At 36.4% G+C, this 23602-nt stretch overlaps 1 protein-coding gene across 1 annotated transcript in view; it reads right to left on the bottom strand.

The window, feature by feature from the left end:
• Window positions 1-23602, bottom strand: part of PPFIA2 (PTPRF interacting protein alpha 2) — a 405353-nt gene that overhangs the window by 107359 nt on the left and 274392 nt on the right. The window contains exon 7 of the mRNA XM_059936601.1: window positions 5181-5402. Within this exon, the coding sequence (XP_059792584.1) occupies window positions 5181-5402 (222 nt within the window). The remainder of the gene's footprint in view (window positions 1-5180; window positions 5403-23602) is intronic.

A 23602-nucleotide genomic window follows, 5' to 3' on the forward strand; every position in this document is an offset into this window, starting at 1 on the left:
GTGATTCATATGGGAGATTCAATTTATAACTGCAGGCTGTGTTGCCAAAAATAAAATTTGAATTTACAAGTTGGAGAAGTATCTTTTCGCTGTGTGTTACTTGGAAATTTTAAAAAAGAAAGCTTTCTCTAGTTCCTGAAAACTGCTGCCTAAAAAAAGGCGAAAAACTGTGTAAAGGATTAATTTTCTCTTAACTTGAAGTTTATGTTAAAACTGGATTTCATTATATCAAATAAATATAATTCTATAGTAACTTAGAGCTAGTAAAGTGAAAAATATAACTCCATGTTTCAGATAATAGAAAAGACAAAATTGATATGTATTCACTCATATAATCACATAGTGAACATTCAAAGAATGTTTAAGAATAAGAAGTTGGAGTGATAAGCTGTTTTTATTCACAAAACAAAATATAACTGAAATACTTCACAGAAAATTCTAACTCTTTGCATATCAATATATTTAATGAGATATTAGTATCCAAATACCCGATTAGTAGCCTTCTTGATTAGAGTGGAACAAATATCGTATATTAACGCATATATGTGGAATCTAGAAAAATGGTACAGATGAACCTATTTGCAGGGCAGGAATAGAGATGCAGACGTGGAGAACAGACGTGTGGACATGGGGCAGGGGAGAAGGGGGGTCGGATGAATTGGCAGATTGGGATTGACATATATACACTACCATGTGTAAAACAGACAGCTAGTGGGAACCTGCCATATAGCACAGGGAGCTCAGCTCTGTGCCCTGTGGTTACCTAGAGGGGTGGGATGGGGGGGAGGTCCAAGAGGGAGGGGATATGTGTATACATATAGCTGTTTCACTTCATTGTACAGCAGAAACTAACACACCATTGTAAAACAACTATACCCCAATTAAAAAAAAAAAAGAGTGGAGAGGTAAACTAAGCCTCCGTAATGAGACTGACTATATTTTCTAGTCTGGGTACTGTGCCAAGCTTTAACCCTAACTCCAAGAAGTCACAGTCAATTTAAGGAGCGCTTAAGACAAAACTTCAAACAAAAGTAAACTGTGTAAACATACAAGAAATTAAACAGATGTAATCATCACCCTGGCTTAAAAAAAAAAAAGTAAATTTTGAATAGATTTATTTCTTGACAAAGAATAATTGCAAAAATATATTCTGAAACCATTAATGAAATATACTTACACAATTTGTTTCAGATATATTAGACTATGCACATGCACAGCAAAAGGCATTTCAGTTTTTAACTATATGGTCAGTTTTTTCCTATTCTCTATTTTTTTCCTAATTAATTCAACAAATAGTTATTGCTTATATCATATATAAATCATCCTGTGTTAGCAGTGCTATAGGGGTAGCAAGGAGAATCACCTTGTTTGCTTTTTCTACTTAAAATCATGCAATCTAGTAGACTTTGTTGTGACCACAGCTCAAGAATACATAAAAGCGAAGTCTGGAGTTTTCAGTGTTATGTGATACCTTTTTAAAGGATGTGATTTTCACATTTTCTTGCTTATTGAAAAGACCAAAAGACTGATTATTTAGGAAGCAGTTACAGTGCAGCTGCATTTTTTATGATAGTTGCTATCACTGAGTAAATGATTGCATCTTGTTGATTTTGGAAGCTGCTCATAGTGGAAGAAGCACAGATTTTGAAGCTGGGGTAGTCCTCCAGTCTTCCTGGTGCTGGGGGGTGGGGAAGGTGGTGTGTTGGGGAGAATAATGGATAGGCCTTGGACAAATTACTTTACATCACCTGAGAAAAATGGGACAATTACAAGTACCTTCCCTATAGGACAGAAGGAATCAAAGAAATTAAATATAAACCAGGGTCCCATGGCCTGCATCCTGAATCTTATGGGAAATATTTTATTTGGCCTTCACAGTGTGCTTAATACACACACACACACACACACACACACACACACACACACACACACATACACGATGCATCTAGAAAGGCAGACAGAGTACAGGCTCCTTGTCCAGGTCTCATTAACCCTATCACTTCCTACTGTTGCACCTGGCACTTCACACATTTATATTGTTTGCCTGGCTTTGAAAACATTTGTGTTTGCAAGCCCCTGCAAAGGTGAATGATGAGAAATATTCCTTTCTCGTGAAACTCTTCTAAGATATAACTACCCAGAACTTATAGAGCTGATAAGAGTAGTTATATTGTAAAAGAGGGGCCTGGTGAGGGCCTGGTGAGGGGGCTTCCCTGGTGGTGCAGTGGTTAAGAATCCACCCGCCAATGCAGGGGACACAGGTTCCATCCCTGGTCCGGGAAGATCCCACATGCTGTGGAGCAACTAAGCTCGTGCGCCACAACTACTGAGCCTGCACTCTAGAGCCTGCGAGCCACAACTACTGAAGCCCGCGTGCCTAGAGCCCGTGCTCCACAACAAGAGAAGCCATCGCAATGAGAAGCCTGCGCACCACAACGAAGAGTAGCCCCCGCTCACCGCAACTAGAGAAAGCCCACGCACAGCAAAGAAGACCCAACGCAGCCAAAAATGAAAACAAATAAATAAATAAATTGAAAAGAAAAAAAGAATTCCTGGTGAAAGCAGAACACCTTACCTATGAGAAGGTATTCCTAATTAAAAAAAAAAAAATTTGGCATCATATAGATGATTGACATTTTAAATCTGACTTAGCTTTTTGTCACCTACATCCAAAGACTATTAGAATCAAAGGGTTATTTTTACTTAGGTCATAAGAAAGGGAGAGCTGGAGATACTGGGCTCTACCTGCAAATGACACTGGATTAAACAAGCATTAATAGAGTAGGTGAGTGTTAAGTGAAAGAAAAACAGCTAAATCTGTGGGACTAAGAGAATGAAGAAATAGAAAATGAGCAAAAGCTCAAGAAATGGCCCTGGTGGTTTACTAGTCAAAAATCTTAGTGTTCCTTAACAGTAATATAGAAGAGGGGTTAAACTTCATCTACTTTATAAATTCTCTGAGTTTGGGTTGTGGGAGGAGTGAAGATGAGAGATGCATTCCTGAACGTTAACATCATAAAAAGGTGTATCATTTTCTGTGCGGTGACACAACCACTTCATGGATCATCTACCTTACTCTGAGATAGTAGGCATTGTTTGGGGACATATTCTGATTTCATCCATGCCTTTTGATGTTTACACCTAACACCCATAAATATCCATCCTTTCAACAAGAGCTTTTGAGTGCCTACTCTATACTCAGTAGTTGTGTACGTGATTAAAATAGAGCAGTGAACAAAACTAGACAAAACAAAAAACCCCAGCTCTTATGAATCTTTATATACAGTGGAGAGGGAAGCATATGACAAACAAGTAAATCAGCAAAGTACGTACTGTGTCAGATGGCAGTAATTCTGTGAGATTTTTAAAAAATGAAAGAAGAAGGAGCGTGTATATGTGTAAATACCATGGTTAGGGAACACTTCACTAAGACATTTGAGTAAAAGGCAGAAGGAAAAGAAAATGCAACAGAATAGATCTGGCTTGCTTAAGAGGCCACAGTAACTGAACTGAGTGGATTAAAGTGCAAGAGTAGTAGATGAGTTCCCAGAGGTCAGAGGGTGGGAGTAGAGATTGTACATGGTTGCTGACCACTGCAAGGACTTTGATTTTACTGTAAGTAGAATAGGTAGCCATTGAAGAGTTTTAAGGAGAAAGTGACTTGATCTGACTTATACTGCAACAGGTTACTGAGGCTGCTGTGTTGAGTATAGACTCTTAGAATAATCCAGTGGGAGATGGTGGTTGTGTGAAATAAGGCAGAGCCGTGAAGAGTGTGTGAAGAGGTCACAGGACGGAGATATTTTGAAGTTGGAAGTAATAAGATTTATGGATGAAGCAAATGCCGTGTGTGAGTGAAAGAGAGGTACCAAGGACAGTTCCAAGGTTTTTGGTCTGAGCACCAATAATGGAGTTGCCATCAGCTGAGATATGTAAGACTGCAAGTAAGTCTGGCTTCTTGGGGGGGAATATCGGGAAAACAGTCTTGAGAATGTTAATTTTGAGAAACCCATTAGAGATCTAGATACAGGCATCTGGAAATCAGGAGAGATGGATAAGGTGGAGATATAAATTGGGAATCATAAGACCATGGGTAGTTTTTGGAGCCATGAAACGGCATGAATTTACCAGGGGAGTTAAGGCAAATTAAGGAGGGAAGGCATTCCACGGTTGGGGATGAGAAGTAGAGCCAGTAAAGGAGCCTGAGATGGGGGTAGCAAGTAAAAATGAAGGAAAATCAGGAACAGTGTAGTGTGCTATTAGCAACTGAAGAAATACACCAGGAAGTGGTAATTAGATCAAGTGCTTCAAAGGACTGAGAAGTGTCTCCTGGATTCAGCAACATGGAGGTCAAACTGGATAAGAACAGTTTTGATGGGACCGTGAAGGCAAAAGTATGATAAAATGGGCTCAAAGGAGAATGGGAAGAAAAGAATTGGATACATAGAGTCCACTCCAATAACAGCTAGTTAATGATGTACAAAAGATAAAAGAAAATAAAATGATTTAAAAGAACATGTAAAAATGGAAAAGGCAAAAAGTCACAAAATAAAATTTTCATAAATATAGATAATTTTCTTTTTAATTAAATAGAGTGATAACAGTGAAAAGATTCTAAACTTTTCACCTTAGCTGGTAAGATGATTCGGCAATATCACAAATAAGACATCTCCTTGTAATTTTTGTCATAACTTTACTCACTTTTTCAAATAGATGAAGTGATGTTTAGTAAGAACTGAACATATAGAGAAAGAAAGGTTCCCACTTTCACACATGTACTTTCACATTCACAGACAGAAAACCAAAATAAGAGGGATATTTTTAAAGTAATGTCTTTGAGTATTCCCATCTGCTAAGAGTATAGCAATTCATTATTCGTACCCGAATCTAGGGTTATTTAAAGTTAACAGCTTAAAACATTTAAAAATTCATTTAAAAACCTGTAGTTTTTATTACTTCTGAGATTTGATACCAACATTTTCTTTCCATACATATTTAAAGGGGTGATGAAGTAAACTATTTTTGCCTTAGTGAACAAGTTTCGTAACTAATATAATGCATACTGATTTACTGTCTTTTGAGAAAAGGTAAAGAGTATATGCCATTAAGGGAAATTATGGAAAAACAGCTCAGAGACAGCATTCAGGAAGCAAAGACTGAAAGTGTTGTGAATCACTTACCTCCCTGATGTCCCTTTGATACTTAGTGTTCATTTCTTCTGTTTTAATGAGATCCTTTCTTGCTGTCTCTGCTTCCTGTTCCACCTCTCCCACTCGGGAAGAAAGGGCTGCTAAACGTTCTTTCATTTGGGCCATTTCGTAGTTTTGTTTTTCAAGCAATTCTTGTAGTTCAACTATTTGACTTGTTTCATCAGTTGAATCTATAGAACCATTGGACAAACGCTGCAGGAAAAGAGAAAGAAACTGCACTTAGAATTTTCTTCATCTTTTTTTTTTTTTTTAATTTTTATTTATTTATTTATGGCTGTGTTGGGTCTTCGTTTCTGTGCAAGGGCTTTCTCCAGTTGCGGCAAGCGGGGGCCACTCTTCATCGCGGTGCGCGGGCCTCTCATTATCGCGGCCTCTCTTGTTGCGGAGCACAGGCTCCAGACGCGCAGGCTCAGCAGTTGTGGCTCACGGGCCTAGTTGCTCCGCGGCATGTGGGATCCTCCCAGACCAGGGCTCGAACCCGTGTCCCCTGCATTGGCAGACAGACCCTCAACCGCTGCGCCACCAGGGAAGCCCTTTCTTCATCTTTAATTTAAAATTCATGAACTTAAAGATATGAGACATAAAGATTTCATACTGAGAAATAAGAACTCTAACAGAACTAGCTTTGGAGGGAAACTAAGTTTCTGAGAAAACTCTTAATTGACATTAAAATATAAAGGTAGATCAGTAATTTTCAAATAGGTTAATAGATGCATTTGAACTGAACTGGAAGCTATTATATACGCTACATTATACACAGTTTAGCACAAAACATGGATATATCATAAACATTCAATAAATGGCAGCGATATTTAATCAATTACATATAAAATTTATTATAAATAAATAATATATTTATGTAACACAGCATATTATTATTAAATAATAAATAAGGGCACAGAAACTATGCAATATTTTCTATTTTTATTCAAGATCCTTTGTGAATTTGCAAGTGTTATTTTCAATGACTCTCAGTAAAAGAAAACTTACACTTTTCTTTTAAAGACAGTTATTCCTGCTGTGAATCTGACCTAGCTGGAACAAAGGTATAGCACAGAAAAGTCTTGCTTTCTATATTGCTATCAACATAAAAGTCATGAGTGCACACAATCCACAGGAAAGGGGCTGAAGAGTTTAAATACTTTGAGACTGATTTTTCCTCTTTTTGAAGGGGCTGCCTGGAAACCAGGGTAACCCATGTCTTCAGAAGGATGACCTACAGCCTAGCTGCACTGGAGAAATTTTGTGGTGAAGACAGTGCAGGAACTGGGGAGAAATAAGTGCTAAGAGAAAAAGATCACAATAACCCAGAAATAGGAAAGTACTGAGAAAAAGCAAAAAAAGTACTATCAATTCTGCTAGAATGCTTGTTTGGAAAATATGGATTCATTCTAGCATGATAGATACATTAAGAAACAATTTGAACATAATGTAACTTTTGTGTTTTCTTATGTACAATCTCATTCCTGATAATCACTGGCTAGACACAGAAAACCAGACATAGCTGAATCGATCAGTGTAGGAATATACAAAATGCACACATGCACTTTCCTCAAACATGTAACACCAACCTTACACTTCATCAAGCGCTTTGAGTCAGCCCATCCATATCTGTGTTACACCTGTCTGATTTTAGATACTCCTCCTTCCACCACTTCACAATAGCTCACAGCTATAACCCTTCTGACACCCACTGTGATCAGCAAACTTCAGACCTTTTTCAAAGTAAAGAGTTAAATTTATCACAGCAGTTATGCAATCCTTAACCATTTAACATGTGTAAAACTGTGCTACTATTTTTAGTATTAGAAATACTAGAAATAGTATTCTATTTCTTTTAAAAGTCATTGATAAAGGTTTTAGTGTTGTACTGCAAACCCCTTTCCCCCATAAGCCCTGTGTTTTTTATTTTGCAATTTTGCATAACTCATGATATTTTGGAATGCAAATATCATATTAGACAAAACTGACTGTAGGATAAAAGGAGGAGTATAGAAAGCATCACAAAAGCAGTGAGAAAGATAAAATAGAGAGAATGGGAAAGCAAACAAATGGCAAGAGGTATTGGTAAGTCCAGTTACCTAACACGTGGAGAAACAGTTGGACAAATCAAAATTAAAAGGGCAGAGAAAGATAGAGTTAGTCTTAAGATAGCATCTTAAGATACCAGTTGGATCTGCAGAGTTAGTACTTCGAAAATACTACTGAACTTTTGCATTGCAGATGCCAAACTTCTTATTATCTAGTAAAAGGTGTAAGAGATGTTGGAGAGGATCAAAGATCCGTTGACCAGTTGCTCCTTCAGTCTTGATTCCCCTTGCTGCTGGGATTGATTGCTTGCAGAGGGATGAGAGCTGAGAGCATGCCTAGCAATTGCTCTTAGTGAAAGGGAACTGCCTTTCCAAAGTTAAACCCCTCCGTTGGGGCGTGCAACACCACATACAATGCAGAGCAGTAGTATTGTGAAGCTAATAAAAAAACCAACATTTCAGACAGTTTTTATGAACACAAAACCCCAAATCATTGATAGTGACATTTATATAAGATACCATTATCTATACATTGAACCGGGAAAAGCCTTTTTATATTCATTAGACAGCAATTGAGAACTGGTTTAGGGAGAAAGGCTAGAGTGAATTGCCAATCAATTATGTCCAAATTTGGGATAACTAAGGTATGATATTACAGGATTTCTGTAATAATAGCAAATATCTTCAAACTCTGTACACCACTTACAAGTAATGAGGCAACCTTAAGCTTTAATAGAATTTCTGCCTCCTCACATTGAGAATTTCCTCTAATCAACTAAAAAATGGCAATTTTTAGAAACTAAAAAAATCATTAGAAAATACAAAAATCATTAGAAAATACATTTTTGTAGTGAAAAATGTTTTATGTCGTTGAAAAATTACATTTAAGATTTGAGTCCTTAAGAACTTTGGAGAAACTGAGACTTAGGTAATTACACGAAGTTGATTTGAATTAAAATGCAGAACTTTGAACTCCCAGGTCATTTCATCTACCCTTTATCATATTACTTTTTTTTTTTTATATACATTTATTTATTTTATTTATTTATTTTTGGCTGTGTTGGGTGTTCGTTGCTGCGCGTGGGCTTTCTCTAGTTGCGGACAGCGGGGGCTACTCTTCGTTGCAGTGCGCGGGCTTCTCATTGCAGTGGCTTCTCTTGTTGTGGAGCACGGGCTGTAGGCGCGTAAGCTTCCGTAGTTGCGGCATGTGGGTTCAGTAGTTGTGGCTCACGGGCTCTAGAGCACAGGCTCAGTAGTTGTGGCACACGGGCTTAGTTGCTCCATGGCATGTGGGATCTTCCCAGACCAGGGCTCGAACCCGTGTCCCCTGCATTGGCAGGCAGATTCTCAACCACTGCACCACCAGGGAAGCCCCCTACCATATTACTTTTAATCAGAACATAAAAATCAAAACGATAAAATAATACATGCTGGATGGTATTGACAAGTAACAAGAATGTAGTGTGTGTGTGTATAGCTATATGAATATACATACAACAGTACACACACACACACACGTGTATAAATTCTACAAATATTTGTTCAGTGCAACTGAATGATGTTAATTTTCTAATTAGAAAAATGATTTTTCCAAATCTGTGCACCTGAAGTCCATTAAAATCTTGTCTAAAAGTTGCAAATTTTTTAATGGGCTCAAGGTAAGAGAAATTTAAGTAAATATAAACAGTAATCAGACAACAAAAATAAAACACTTTCAAAATGTTAACCTCTTCAATTTCTTTAAGTAACAGATGTGTACTGCATAGTCCTTATGCTACTTTGGAATTTAGTACTACCCATGGAAAATTTTTGAACAGTCAATTTTTCTCTGAAGTGCTTATTGACATTATATGTTTAAAAATGTGTAATATTTCATCTGTTCAAATCACCTTAAATATATTTTGTGCTGAGCTTAATATATGTTTTCATAATTTCGGAGTGGAAAGGTCATCTTAAACCTGTGGTGTATACCTTAGAAAAAGAATATATAACTTTGTTCCAAATCATTATTATCTTGGTCTACCTTTAAAATAAATTGTGGCACTTTAACATAAAGGGCAAATGAGTGAATTAAAGGAAAACCCAATGCTTATTTTAAATAGCTTTATCGAGATCTAATTTACATACCATAAAGTTCACCCATTTCAAGTGTAAATGTCAACGGTGTTTAGAATACTTAAAGAGTTGTGCAACTATCCATGTAATCTAATTTGAGAATATTCTCATTACCTCTAATAGAAACCTCATACCCATTAGCAGTCCCCTAACAGCAGACCCCCAGCCCCAGCCCCAGGCAGCCACTAATCTACTTTCTTTCAATATAGATTTGCATATTATGTACCTTTCACATAAATGGAATCACAGAATAGTCTTTTGTGATTGGCTTTATTCACTGAACATAATGTTTCTGAGAGTCATTCATGTTGTGGCATATTATCAGTATTTCACATCTTTTATTGCTGAATAGTATTTTACCATGTGAATATTCTACATATAATTTATATATTCATCACTTAATAGACATTTCAATGGTTTCCACCTTTTGACTACTGTGAATAATGCTCCTGTGAACATTTGTGTACAAGCCTTTGTGTGGACATACGTTTTCAGTTCTTGTGGAACTCCTAGGAGATTCCTAGGAGAAGAATTGCTGGATCATATGATAATTCTATGTTTAACATTTTGAAGAAATATTTCCCAAAGTGGTTGCCCCATTTTACATTCCCACCAGCAATCACGAGAGTTCCAATACCCCACATCCTCACCAAAACTTGTCTTTTTATTATAGTCACTCTTGTGGGTATGAAGTGAAATCTCCTTGTGGTTTTGATTTGCAATTCCTAATGACTAATTATGTTGAGCATCTTTTCTTATGCCTATTGACCTTTTGTGTATTTCCTTTGGCGAAATGTCCATTCAAAGTATTTGCCCATTTACTAATTGGGTTATTTGTCTTTTTGTTATTGAGGTATAAGAATTGCTTATATATATTTTGGATACAAGTCCTTTGTCAGATATATGACTTACAAATAGTTCTTTCCAGTATTTCAATTATCTTTTTTACTTTCCTGATGGGGCTGTTTGAAAGTGTTTTTAATTTTAATGAAGTCCAATTTATCATTTTTTTCCTTTATGTGCTTTTGGTGTTATACCAAGAAGTTATTTCTTAACATAAGTTTATAAAGACTTCAATTTTTTTTCTTTTAAAGTGTAGAAGTATACACTTAAATTACTAGTTTTCAAAGGCAATAAAGGCTCAGATGATAAAATGTTTTAATTATATATTTTGATTCAATCAATAATTATTTATTGAGCACCTACTATGTGCCAAATGGAAGAAATTAGGTTTTAGGATTTTTAAAAAATATGATGATACATTCCCAACATTAAGGAAATTTTCATCAAGCAGAGAAGTGACACACAAACAGTTATTAAGTACTGCAATGAAATATTATCATAGAGTTATGTTTTGCTTACATATTTGTGTTATGGGAGCAGAAAGAAGATACCTTTTGTGACACTCTTTGAGTTGGGTTTTTGAAGGTAAGCAATTATATTTCAAGTAAAATAAGGGAGCGGGTAGTTATTCCAGGAAGGGGAAACAACATGAGCAAAGGCAGGGAGGCATTCTCTGCAGGGGGATTATGAGTAGTCCTGTGTGCAGAGCAAAAGACGTGCTGTGGGGAAATGGGAGGATATGAGACCTGAAAGGGAGGGCCAGCATACATTAAGATGTCCTTAGCTTTTCATATGAAATAGCATGAACTTTGGGTACTAAACAGAATGACAGAGAGTCATCAAAGGTTTTTGAACAGGGAAGTTACCTGTAAACATTTGCTGGCAACCTGTTCATCTCATGATCCTGGTGGTCTGTGTAAAGCCCTTCTTAACTACCCATAGTGGACAATTTTTGCTTGCCTGCTCAGCATCCATTTTTCCTTCCCACTTCCCCACAGTTAGAGTTGCCAGATGAAATACAGGGTACCCAGTTAAAATTTTTTTTCCTTTGGAATGCACTTTATTTTTTTTTTAATTAAAAAAAATTTTGTTTATTGTGGTAAAAGTCATAATATAAAACATACTATTTTAATCATATTTAACTGTACAGTTCAGTGGCACTAGTATATTCACATTTTTGTGCAACTCTCACCATCATCCATCTCCCGAATTTTTCACCTACCCAGGTAAATTTGAATTTCAGAGAGACAATGAAAATTTTTTCAGTATAAGATGTCACATGCAGTATTTGGGTCAAGCATATACTAGGGGAATTGATTATACAAAGAAAACATTGAGCCAAACCCAGAATGAAAGCATAAATTATGTGTTTACTTGACAGAGGAAACAGAAAAATCAAAAACTGGGAGACACAAGTGGGTATAGGATTTTTAAAGCCACCCGTTGTAGCTAGAATTGAATAGGCTACAGCAAGAAGATGGGAGTGGGTGTAGGTGGAAGGATGATATGAGTTCTTGAGATGATGTGGGTTCTTGAGATCATTGCAGGACTTTGGCTTTGACTCTGGGTAAGATGGGGACCCTATGAAGGTGCTGAGCAGAGGAGTGGCATGATCTCACATTTTCAACGCATCCCTCTGCTTTCTTGTAAAAGCCAGACTGTAGGAGTAAAGGATAAAATTAAAAAGATGAGTTGTAGAGGCTTTTAAATAATCCAGGTGGATGATAATGCTGGCTTGGACCAGGGTGTTAGCAGTGAAGGTTGTGAGAATTGGTCATATTCTTTCAATGGATTAGACGTGATATGTGACCAAAAGCATAGACTCAAGCATGACTTTAAGAATTTTGGTCTTCAACTAGAAGAATGGTGTTGCTATTTATAGAAAAGGGGGGAATCTTCAGAAGAAACAGATTTGGGATTAGGATGGGGTAAAATAAAGAACTGGGTTTTGGAAACAAAGTTTGAGGTAACCTGTGAGATGTCAAAGTGAAGTCTCTTAGGCTGCTGCATGAGCCTGCAGTCAGGAGTAGGCAGGGCATGGATGTCTCCTATGAAAAATTATAACACTGGATGAGGTCACCTGTGGAGTCAGAGGGGAGGATCATCAAAGGTGACCAAGAATGTATCTTAAAGATCTCTTCACATATCACTTTATCAGAGAGGTCTTTTATTTCTGCTATGTAATATGTATTTTGTTTGTTATCTGTCTCACTCACTAAACTATATATTCCTAAATTTTCTCTCTATCCCAGGCTTAACCTGTATATTCTTGTATGTTCAACTGCTACTCCATTTTCCTGCTTGAATATCAAATAGGCAGTCCAACCAAACTCAGAATGTTCAAAACCAAATTCCTGTGCCTCTTCCCCAAATCTGTTTCACCTTCAACCTTCACCAGTTCAGTTGGTAAAAACTCCATCCTCCCATATGCTTCCACAGGCTGAAAAACTTTGGAGTCACCACCAAGTCCTCTCTTTTTCTCCCATCTCCTACTGAGTCTATTAGAAAAACATGTTTGCCTTATCTTTGCAATAGAATAAATATGACTCATTTTCATGCTGTCTACTGCTGTCACCTGTTGGGGAGGCAGTCTTCATGCAAACTGCCAACCCTCTCCAGGATTGCCCAGTCAATGTCCTGCGTCTGGAATATTCCCCTACATGGAAGCTAGGTGTCAAGCTGTAACTTGGCCCCAGATTCTTCTTCCTTATTAGGAGAAACCTTTTCCCTGTTCTAGGTATGCAGTGAACTTCCTTGTATTGTATGTGCTATATGTCACCTGGCCAGCCCCACCAGTGTATCTGTCCCTCATGGGAAGAGAACGGGTCTTCCCCTGCAGCATGAGCAGGGTGCGTGCAGTCCATTGTCCTGCCTCTGCTACCAGGAAGGACCAATTCCCTAGTCATGGGAGATTTGTGCAGGCTACAGATGCTGATCTTGCTGCCTCTCTTCTCCTTTCTGTGAGTAGTGTTGTTCCAGTTGGAAAGATCAAAGGTTGGGAGACACAAGTAGGTTTAAAATTTTCAAGGGGACCCAGTGTGGCTAGAATGGAATGAACTACAGCAAGAGGATGGGAGTGGATATAGATGGGCAGATGATGTGGGTTCTTGAGATCACCGTAGAACTTTGACTTTTACTCTGGGTGAGATGGGAACCGGAGGAAGATTCTATGAGCAGAGCAGGGGCAATCTATTAGGAAAACATGTTTGCTTTATCTTTGCAGTACATGTGAATCTTACCCATGTATGCTACCTTCTGCATGTCAAAGAGCTCCTTGTTGTTGTCAGTCCTCTTTGCTGACTCCGCAACCCCAGAAGATGCAATAGGCTGAGGTATGTGGGCTCCGACTTCTGGTGGTTGGTATTGTTATGATCTTTGCCATCCTCCATGCAAATCCTCACCTGGGATTGGTAGCTGGTTTTTCCTGCTCAACACCAGCCCTTGTCTGCATCATCTACTCTCACTAGAATCACTGTAATAACCTCCTAACTGGTCTCTTTGCTTCTAACTTTGTCCTTTCATGTTCATTCTTAAAACAACCAGAGTGATCCATGGTGATCTTGTTACATGATAGATAAAGTTATTCCTCTGCTCAAAACACTACAATGGTTTTTCATTCTACACACCACAAGAGTGAAAACTTACAGTGAGCAATAACCACTGCCCCATCCCCCTTCCCCTCCCCTACTGCCTTCCCCTCCCCCCATGCCTTTACCTCTCTGAACTCTCTGCTACTATTCTCCCATTTGCTCTCTTGCTTCAGCCACACTGGCAAACTCATTGTTTCTCTAATAAAGTCAATCACTGTCCCAAGTTACAGTCTTTGCTTAGTTCTTCCTTCTGCTTGGAATGCTCTTCCCCTAGTCACCCACATGACTAAAAACCTCAACAATTTCAAGGACGCCAATCTTGACCACCTTATTTAAAAGTGCAAACTGTCTCCATCCCTATGTCTCCCTAGGACTCTTGATCCTTTTGTGTTTCTCTAATTTTTTTTTCTTCAATAGCATTTATCATCTTCTAACATGACAAATGATTTACTTATTTATATTTATTGTTTATTTTCTGCTAACCTCCTCCAACTTGCTGGATTATAAATTTCAGGAGGTAAAGAGCCTTCATATGTTTACTCTTTGGTGTATCACAAGTGTCTAGAAAGATGCCTGGCACATGATGCAATAGACTTTTGTTGACTAAATAAATGTTTTGATTACTTCTATGTCTCTAGTGACCAGAATAGCATATTCCACAAAAATCTATTTGTTGGATGAATGAATGAATGTTTCTATTAATGAAAATGATGAGTTTTAGGAAAAACAGTAAGGATTCAAAAAGAAAAGAAATATAGTGACAATATACTTAGCTTTCATTGTATAAAGTTTATGACAGGGAATTTAGTCTTTTTTTATCCTGTTTTAAAAGCACTATATAGATGAATTATCTATAAGAGTGGAAAAATTTGAAGTAAAATTAGGAAACCATTGTTATAAATGCACCTTAAAATAAATAATATGGTCAAAATAGACAGGCTATGTGTAAGACCAAGTGGAATAAATGAAGCCCCGGAGGCCTCATCATGTCACAGTCACAGTGACTTCTCATGAGATGAAGCCAGGAATTTAGACATGTTCTTCCATATTGCACCAGGTAAAAAACGGAAATAGGTCTCTCTTTGAATTTGATAATCTCTGGCAAAATGACCTAACCATTAATATTTTTTTCACTCTACTTCTAGCTTTAGCATATATTAAAGAATACTCTAACATGTTTAAAAAACAGTGGTACAGTTAAATTACTAATGTGACCATTTTAATTCTGCATTTTATGCTCCTTTAATGGTTATTACTTATTTTGGGCATATATGTGTGGCCATACATTGCTCTCCTGCCAAAGATTGGCAGTTTGTTAAACATAATAATAAATAATTTTTCACACTGCTTTTTAAGTGATGACAGTGCCTCTTGAGTGTACAGAATAGAGGGCATTTAAATTGCTAAATTAACATAACTTAATAATTGATTTCTCCCTTGGATAGATATTTCTTGACAAGCTATTCCAGAGGATTTAGGAGCTATGTTAATGATAAATTTTTAGAGTTCGATGGTGCTGCCCATGTGGAATGAATATTTGGTTGACCTTTTTCATTTTCCTCAGGAGCTATTACACTTGGTAGTAGACAATTTTTCCCCAGACTTACTGAGATATAGCTGACATATAACATTGTGTAAGTTTAAGGTGTATAAAGTGATGATTTGATGTATATATACATTGTGAAATGATGACCACAATAAGGTTAGTTAACACAGCCATCACCTCACATGATTACCATTTTTATTTTGTAGTGAGAACATCTGAGATCCACTCTCTTAGCAACTTTCAAATACACAATACAGTATTGTTAACTATAGTCACTACGGCAGCTGATAATTTAAACTTTATTATGAACATATTTCTGAACTTGACTTGTACATTTTTGACACCTCCCTGCCCATGTTTTTCATGACTAAAACATAAAAGTCTTTGATTCTCTCCTAATGAATTTCAAAAAGCTCTTTTTTTCTTTTATGCATTTTACTTCTCATGGTTTATTAATCTTTCTAGAGAAAATAGAAAAAGATGCTAAAGAGTGGAAATTAGGAATTTATCTTACTATTAATTCAGATATTAGAGGCATAGATATACTTAAAATTCATCAGCATTTAAGGGGTAAACAATAAGCAGTTCCATTTCATTTTTGAAAATAGTTCTATGAAATTTTATGGTTAGAGATGAATTATTGATTGTCTGGTCAAAGAAGTTACACTAAGATTTTCAATCATTAACATAAATATCCAGCACCAATAATTCTTTAGCGGATATGAAGAAATCCTTAAAACAGGAAAGTAATAAAATATATTTCATTCTGTGAGGAAAAGGGAAATGTAGTACTAAAGAAATGCAGAACAAAGAATAAAGAAAAAAACCCCAAATCCAAAAAAAGGAAGTGTTCATAGGCATAAAAATAATAAGTAACAAAAATTAGAGCTGATAGTTCATGGTAAATTCCATGAGAGTCATCAATGTATTAGGATGAAAGAAATATACATAACAGAATGAAAGATGGAACCAGTCAGGGATTCCATAGGCTGATAATGAAGTCTGTATGTGGACTATATGAGTAAATCTGAGACCAGGCCTTGACCAAAGAAGGGACTTGGAAGACTTCAGTCAATCTGATACCCTAGCAAATATTTCCTTTTATTCCAAGAGATCGTTGTACTCCTCATTTTACTTCAAATTCTCAAATTTGGATTTGCCTCCAAATTCCCGTATACAACAGTATCTTTCACTAGAGTAATGACAAATTATAATAATAGCTAACATTTATTGAGTACTTATCCAAGAAATTATAGCTAAAAATTTTTCTGGCTCTAAGCTTTCATTTGTAACAATTACTCCATTTCCCTAACATTATTAAGTTCTGACTAAGTGTCAGGTACTGTTCCACATGCATTATGTGCATAAACTCTTTAATCCCTGTAACAACCTATTGGATACAGAAAAGGAAATTGAAGCACAGAATGTATTTTACTTAAGGTCACACTACTAAAAAGTCATAAGATTAAGATTTGAATGAAGGTATTCCAGTTTCATATTCCTAGGAGTCTGTACTTTCTCTCTACCTACCCCTCTCCTTACTTCCTTCTTTTGTCAATTTTCTCTCTCTTTCTTTTTTTGTTCATTCTCTCTTGTTCATTTATCATTTCATTTATCCATTCATTAAATCTACTTATTGTTTCATTTATTCATTCATTCAATCACCAAAACTCTGGTTTAGCTTCTACCATATGCCAGACACTAGGTTGGGTACTCAGAATATGAAGACTCCTGCTTAAATGCAGCATAATGTGGGAAAAAAGAATAAACCAAATAAAGCAACCAATTAACCAAATTCATAAGGACCAGATAGCAATTCAGCACTGGGGATTCCTAATGCTTCAAGGCTATGGCTTTTGGGCATCTGCCTACACTGTTTTTGTTAATCTCCATATTGCTTTTAGCTCTCAAAAATCAGACCTGACTTCAGGTTTCAAATCTTGTCCAACAAATAACAACATTTTGTCTTTGATTTGAAATTCTCCAGTACAGAATTCACAGCTGTTACGTCTAATTCCACAGTGACTCCTTAAATCTGTTTCATTATATGTAAATCATTTATTTACAATCCCTGCAAACCTAGAGCCTATAACAAAGCAGAACTAATATTTGTATTCCACATCAGTTATTCTCAACCATTAGAATCCTTGGAAGAACTGAATAAAAATATAGAATGGAAACCACTCTAGACCATATGCAAGGGTGGGGTCCAGACATATAATTGTTTTTAAATCTCCCTAAGTAATTGCAATGTTTAGTTGAGATTAAGAACCACAGATCTATATTATTCAGGTACTTTACTAATAACTGTATCTAATTTATTCATCAAACCTAAAAAACTGGCATAAAGAGGAAAAGCTTCAAAGTAATAAAATAATAAAATTGTTGGTGAAATAAATGTAATAAAAGATGTGATAATAGACCCAAGAATATTAGACTCTAGAATCAACTTATTATTTTTTAATGTAATATTTCAAACGGAACGACTTGACTTTATCTCTTATTTCTGAAAGATGAGAAGAAACAAACCTCTATAATAGAATTGACTAAATATTGCCCTGCTTGGAAGGTTTCTAGACCAGATGATTTCTTTTTTTTTTTTTAATAAATGTATTTATTTTTATTTATTAATTTTTGGCTGCATTGGGTCTTCGTTGAGGTGCGTGGGCTTCTCATTGTGGTGGCTTCTCTTTTTGCAGAGCATGGGCTCTAGGCACGCAGGCTTCAGTAGTTGTGGCACGCAGGCTCTAGCATGCAGGCTCAGTAGTTGTGGCACACGGGCTTAGTTGCTCTGCGGCATGTGGGATCTTCCTGGACCAGGGCTCGAACCCGTGTCCCCTGCATTGGCAGGCAGATTCTCAACCACTGAGCCACCAGGGGAGCCCCCCCCAGATGATTTCTTATAGTTACTTCTCCATTAATAATTTTACTGTTAAACACTGAGATATGCAAACTCATTATGATACAGTAAATTCCTGATAATTTTATTCAATTAAAATATCCAGCAATAGACCTTTGCTTGTCGGTTCTTAGTTTAATGTGATCAATAGTGTTTTGTTAATAAGTATAAAACAGATTTATTATCTTTACAGAAATTCTAGGCCACTTTTTAATTTCCACTGAATTTAAGAATCTTTTCATCTGAGGAATTTCTGTTATTCTGAAGTTCTTATAATGCTTAAACTAGAATACACATCATTCACTAGCTGATGTATGTGGCTTAATAGACATATACTTCATTTTTATAGTGTCTTAAATCTAAATAAAAGATGAGAAATTTCTAGTCAATTGTTGCCATGATCAATGTTAATAACACTCATAAATATAAGAAGTAGCTATTTCTCATATTACAACATGAAATAAAAATATTGAATTATTAATGTGGAAAAACATTCATCTGTACAATTCTTAATCTATATAATTAGAAGATATAAGGAGATGAAGTGTGCATAAGGAGTTATTTTGTTTGTTATTGTTTTTTATTTTTGTTTTCAATTGAAAGTCTTCAAATGTTTCTTTGTTCAGCTATAGAATACAGAAGTAACACTGAAGAGGATCTTTCTAGCTGGAAGAATTACTAAGCAGTCCTTTTAGATATGTAAATATAAGAAAAGTATACACCCCTGTCCCAGAGGAAGAATATTTAGTGGAGCCTTGATAAATGATTTCTTCCACAGTGTTTTGATGGGGCGGGGTGGTGGGGGGAGGGGGTTTGCACAATTAGCATGAAACCTCTGGAGGGAGAGGAAAAGAGAGACTCTTTTTTTTTTTAAACATCTTTATTGGAGTATAATTGCTTTACAATGGTGTTTTAGTTTCTTCTTTATAACAAAGTGAATCAGTTATACATACACATATATCCCCATATCTCCTCCCTCTTGCGTCTCCCTCCCTCCCACCCTCCCTATCCCACCCCTCTAGATGGTCACAAAGCACCAAGCTGATCTCCCTGTGCTACGTGGCTGCTTCCCACTAGCTATCTATTATACATTTGGTAGTGTATATATGTCCATGCCACTCTCTCACTTCGTCCCTTCTCACTCCCCGTGTCCTCAAGTCCATTCTCTAGTAGGTCTGTGTCTTTATTCCTGTCTTGCCCCTAGGTTCTTCATGACCATTTCTTTTCTTTTCTTTTTTTTTTAGATTCCACATATATGTGTTAGCATACGATATTTGTTTTTCTCTTTCTGACTGACTTCCTCTGTATGACAGACTCTAGGTCCATCCAGCTCACTACAAATAACTCAATTTCATTTCTTTTTAATGGCTGAGTAATATTCCATTGTATATATATATATGTGCCACATCTTCTTTATTCATTCATCTGTTGATGGACACTTAGGTTGCTTCCATGTCCTGGCTATTGTAAATAGAGCTGCAATGAACATTTTGGTACATGACTCTTTTTGAATTATGGTTTTCTCAGGGTATATGTCCAGTAGTGGGATTGCTGGGTTGTATGGTAGTTCTATTTTTAGTTTTTTAAGGAACCTCCATACTGTTCTCCATAGTGGCTGTATCAATTTACATTCCCACCAACAGTGCAAGAGGGTTCCCTTTCCTCCATACCCTCTCCAGCATTTATTGTTTGTAGATTTTTTGATGATGGCCATTCTGACTGCTGTGAGATGATATCTCATTGTAGTTTTGATTTGCATTTCTCTAATGATTAATGATGTTGAGAGACTTTCAATTGCTCTCCGTTTAATTGTGAAGTTCAGTGTTATTTCAAATTCTCTCACAGACTAAGACAATTGACTAGATCAGAAAGGGCTCCAAGAGATCACAAGGAGAATTTATCATGAGGGAAGTAAGAGTTTGGACTGAGACCTGAGTTCACTATCCAGTGTCAGCAGGTTCCAGCTTGGTGTGTGGCTAAGACTGGAAAAACCTTCCTGGCTCAGTCATCTTGATGCATTCGGGAACTTAAGTGTGAAACTAAGCCTCAGTCTGATATAACTTGGAGAAAGGAAAACCTCTGAAGAACCACTCAGTTAGGGAATGAAACTACTGTTAGTGGAACTTCAAAACCAGGCCAGTGATTGGTATGGAATGGTTTCATTTAGCTTGTATGTCAGTGGGTTGTTGCAATAGTACCTGGGTGGCATTTGATTTTGAGGGGCCACCGATTTTGAAGTGATACTTTAAAGACTATAAAGTCAAGCATACCATTCTGACTCATGCTATTCCACACTGTATTGAACCAATATATAAGAAATAAAATCTAACAATCTGCCATACCTCTATGTGAAAAATTAAACAATTTTATAGAAGAACATAAAACAATACACAAATAAATGGAGACTCAAAACATATTACAGATGGCAAGATAATATATCATAGAGGTGACTATTCTCCCCAAATTAATTAATTTATTTAAGCAATTTCAGTGAAAATATCAATAGGGTTTTAAAATGGGAATTAAAAAGCTGATATTATAATTAAACTCTAAGGATCAAGATTTAGTGTTATAATAGTTAAAATAGTGTGGTATTTATTTATTTAACATATTCTTATTAAGGGATTACCATGTGCCACGAGCTGTTCTAGGCACCTAAGGTTCACCAGGAATAAAACAGATTTTAACCCTCATGGAGTTTATTCTTAGCTGGGGTGACAGACTATAAATTATAGACATTATAAATAAATGAATTATACTTTATATTAGAATATTAGAATATATTGATGACATTTGAACAAAGGCTTGATGGAAGTGAGGATAGCCACACAGATATCTGGAAGAAGGGCATTCTCGACAGAAGGAAGGGCAAGTCAGAAGTAAACAGGAGGCCAGTGTGGCTGGGGTGATGGTGGAGATGAAGTCATAAAATGAGGAAAGTTAAATCATGCAGAGCCTTGTGTAAATGGGAAGCATTTGCAGAGTTTTGAGCATGTGATTGACACGTTCAGATTTATGTTTTAAAGCATCACTCTGATTCATGTCATGTTAAAAATAGACAATAAGGGCCCACAAGAGAAGCAGAGAGACTTGGAAGGAGGTGATTACAATAATCTAGGTGAGAGATGATAGTGGTTTAGAGCAGAGTGCTTAGTGGAAGTGGTGAGAAGTGGCAGATTCTGGATATATTTTGAAAGTAGAGCAAATAGAATTTCTTTACAGTTTGATGTGGGGTGTGAGACACAGGGAGGACTTGAGGATAACTCCAAATTCTTTACATTGAACAACTGGAAAGGTGAGATTTCCATCATTTGAGATGGAGAAGATGCAGGGAGTTTGGGAGGGGAATATCAAAAGGTAAGGTTTTTGACATTTTAAGGTTCAGTACCTTTTAGATACACATGTGGAGATGATAGATGTTCAATAGGCAGTTGGATATATATATATATACTTGGTTGTAGGGTCTGTAGAGGTAAAGATTTGTAAGTCATTAGCATATGGACAGCATTTAAGGCTATGAGGCTGATTGAAATCACTGACAGAAAAGATGGAGAACCGAGCCCCGGGTCACCTCAACATTAAGAATTCAAGAAGAAAACAGGCAATATAGCCAATATTTTATAGTAACTCTAAATGGAGTATAATCTATAAAAATACTGAACTACTATGTTGTACACCTAAAACTAATATAATATTGTAAATCAACTATACTTTAATAAACAAACAAACAAACAAATAAATATTAGAGCAAGGTCTGACCTTGAGAATGTAAACTTTCTGGAATTTGAAAAAATCTTGGAAAGTATATAGGAGTTTCCATTGGATGGGGATAGGAGTTTAAAGCAAATTTAATGTAACTCTCAGGACAAAATAATCTCTCACTGGACATAAAGTACCTATCTATATGCTTAAAAAAAAGAAGTCAGGAAGAAGAATACGATCCAAGGAAAGAGACTGAGACAGAGCCACTGGTGAGGGAAGAGAAAAACAGAGAGTGAAGTTTCCTATACTGCAAGTGAAAAATAAAGGCGAATCTAATAAAAAAAAAAAAAAGTGAACAACTATGACATCAACTCAAGAAGGGCTGAGAATTGGCCACTGTATTTAGCAATATAAAATTAGTGAGGATGGTAACAGGAGAGGTTTCTGTGTAGTGGTGGAGCAAAGACCTTCCTGGAATAGGTTTACAAAGAAAGCAAAGAAAGCAACTAGGGAGAGTGAGTAGATGACCCTTTCGAAGAGCTTTGCTGCACAGGGGAGTAGAAAATAGAGCAATAGCTGATGCTATAAGTAGGACCAAAAGAGAATTTCTTTTAAGTTGGAAGAACTTTGTATGTTATAGGAATGGGATGGATGAAGAAAAAAACTGATGGCAAAGGAGAGCACAGTAAGAGTCGCTGGAGAAGTACACTTGACTAGATGATTGTGGAGACATCACATGGTGAAACTCACGGGTGTAACAAAGTTTTCTTTGTCTAAGGTTTTTTGTTGTTGTTTTTTAAATTTTTTTTAAAGACTCATGCTCAGTCTAATAAGCTCTTTCATGCTTTTAGACATCTGGACAGATTTAAGACTTTGCTTAAAGTAAATACTCTTATATTTTGAAATCCATGAAATCAGGTAGTTTATATGCTAACTTTTTCACCCATGTTCACTTTTAATATTTGTATACTTGTTACACTATTTATCTCAGCTCATCCTGCTCACAAGCTATCTGACTTTGAGCCAGTAATCTTTGCTCTACAAACATCACAGGGTTATTACAGGAATCCAATAAAACAACTATGTAAAAGTACTTTTGGAAAATGTAAAGGGCTTTATACAAGTTATTTATCTTGTTCTCATTGGCATGTAGCCCTTTTGTTAATGAGGTTTACAGACAGCTTTGAAGAACAGTCTGCCTATCTTTAAAAGGCCAGAGCCAGCATTAAGGAATATTTTTCAGAATACTCATTTTGGCACATGCAATTCTCTTGCAGATAAAGGGAATTTCTGGTCATACAAGTTTAGGAAACACTGTGTACTATGTTTCCCCTTGGGCAATTTTAATAAATTTTAATAAATACTATAGTAAAGATAACAGTTCAAAATTGTATAGCATAATATATACTAATATTCTTGTCCTGAGAAATCTCTTTTTTGGGGAGAGTGGGTTCTGTAAAACATCCATTAAATTTCTGGGGAACTCGTGCTTCATGAGAAATGTTAAGATGGATAAACTCTACCAAAGTGAAAAATAAAATTAGGCCAATTGCAGAACATCTGAATGATGGACTTAAAAATTCTCCTGGATTGGCTTAAAGATCAGACAAAGCAATGAAGAGGGAAGGAAAAGTATTTGTTCTTCTCTATATCCCTATAAGAAAGCA

Source organism: Balaenoptera ricei, chromosome 10 (assembly GCF_028023285.1).
Source record: "Balaenoptera ricei isolate mBalRic1 chromosome 10, mBalRic1.hap2, whole genome shotgun sequence".
Classification (NCBI taxonomy): Eukaryota; Metazoa; Chordata; class Mammalia; order Artiodactyla; family Balaenopteridae; genus Balaenoptera; species Balaenoptera ricei.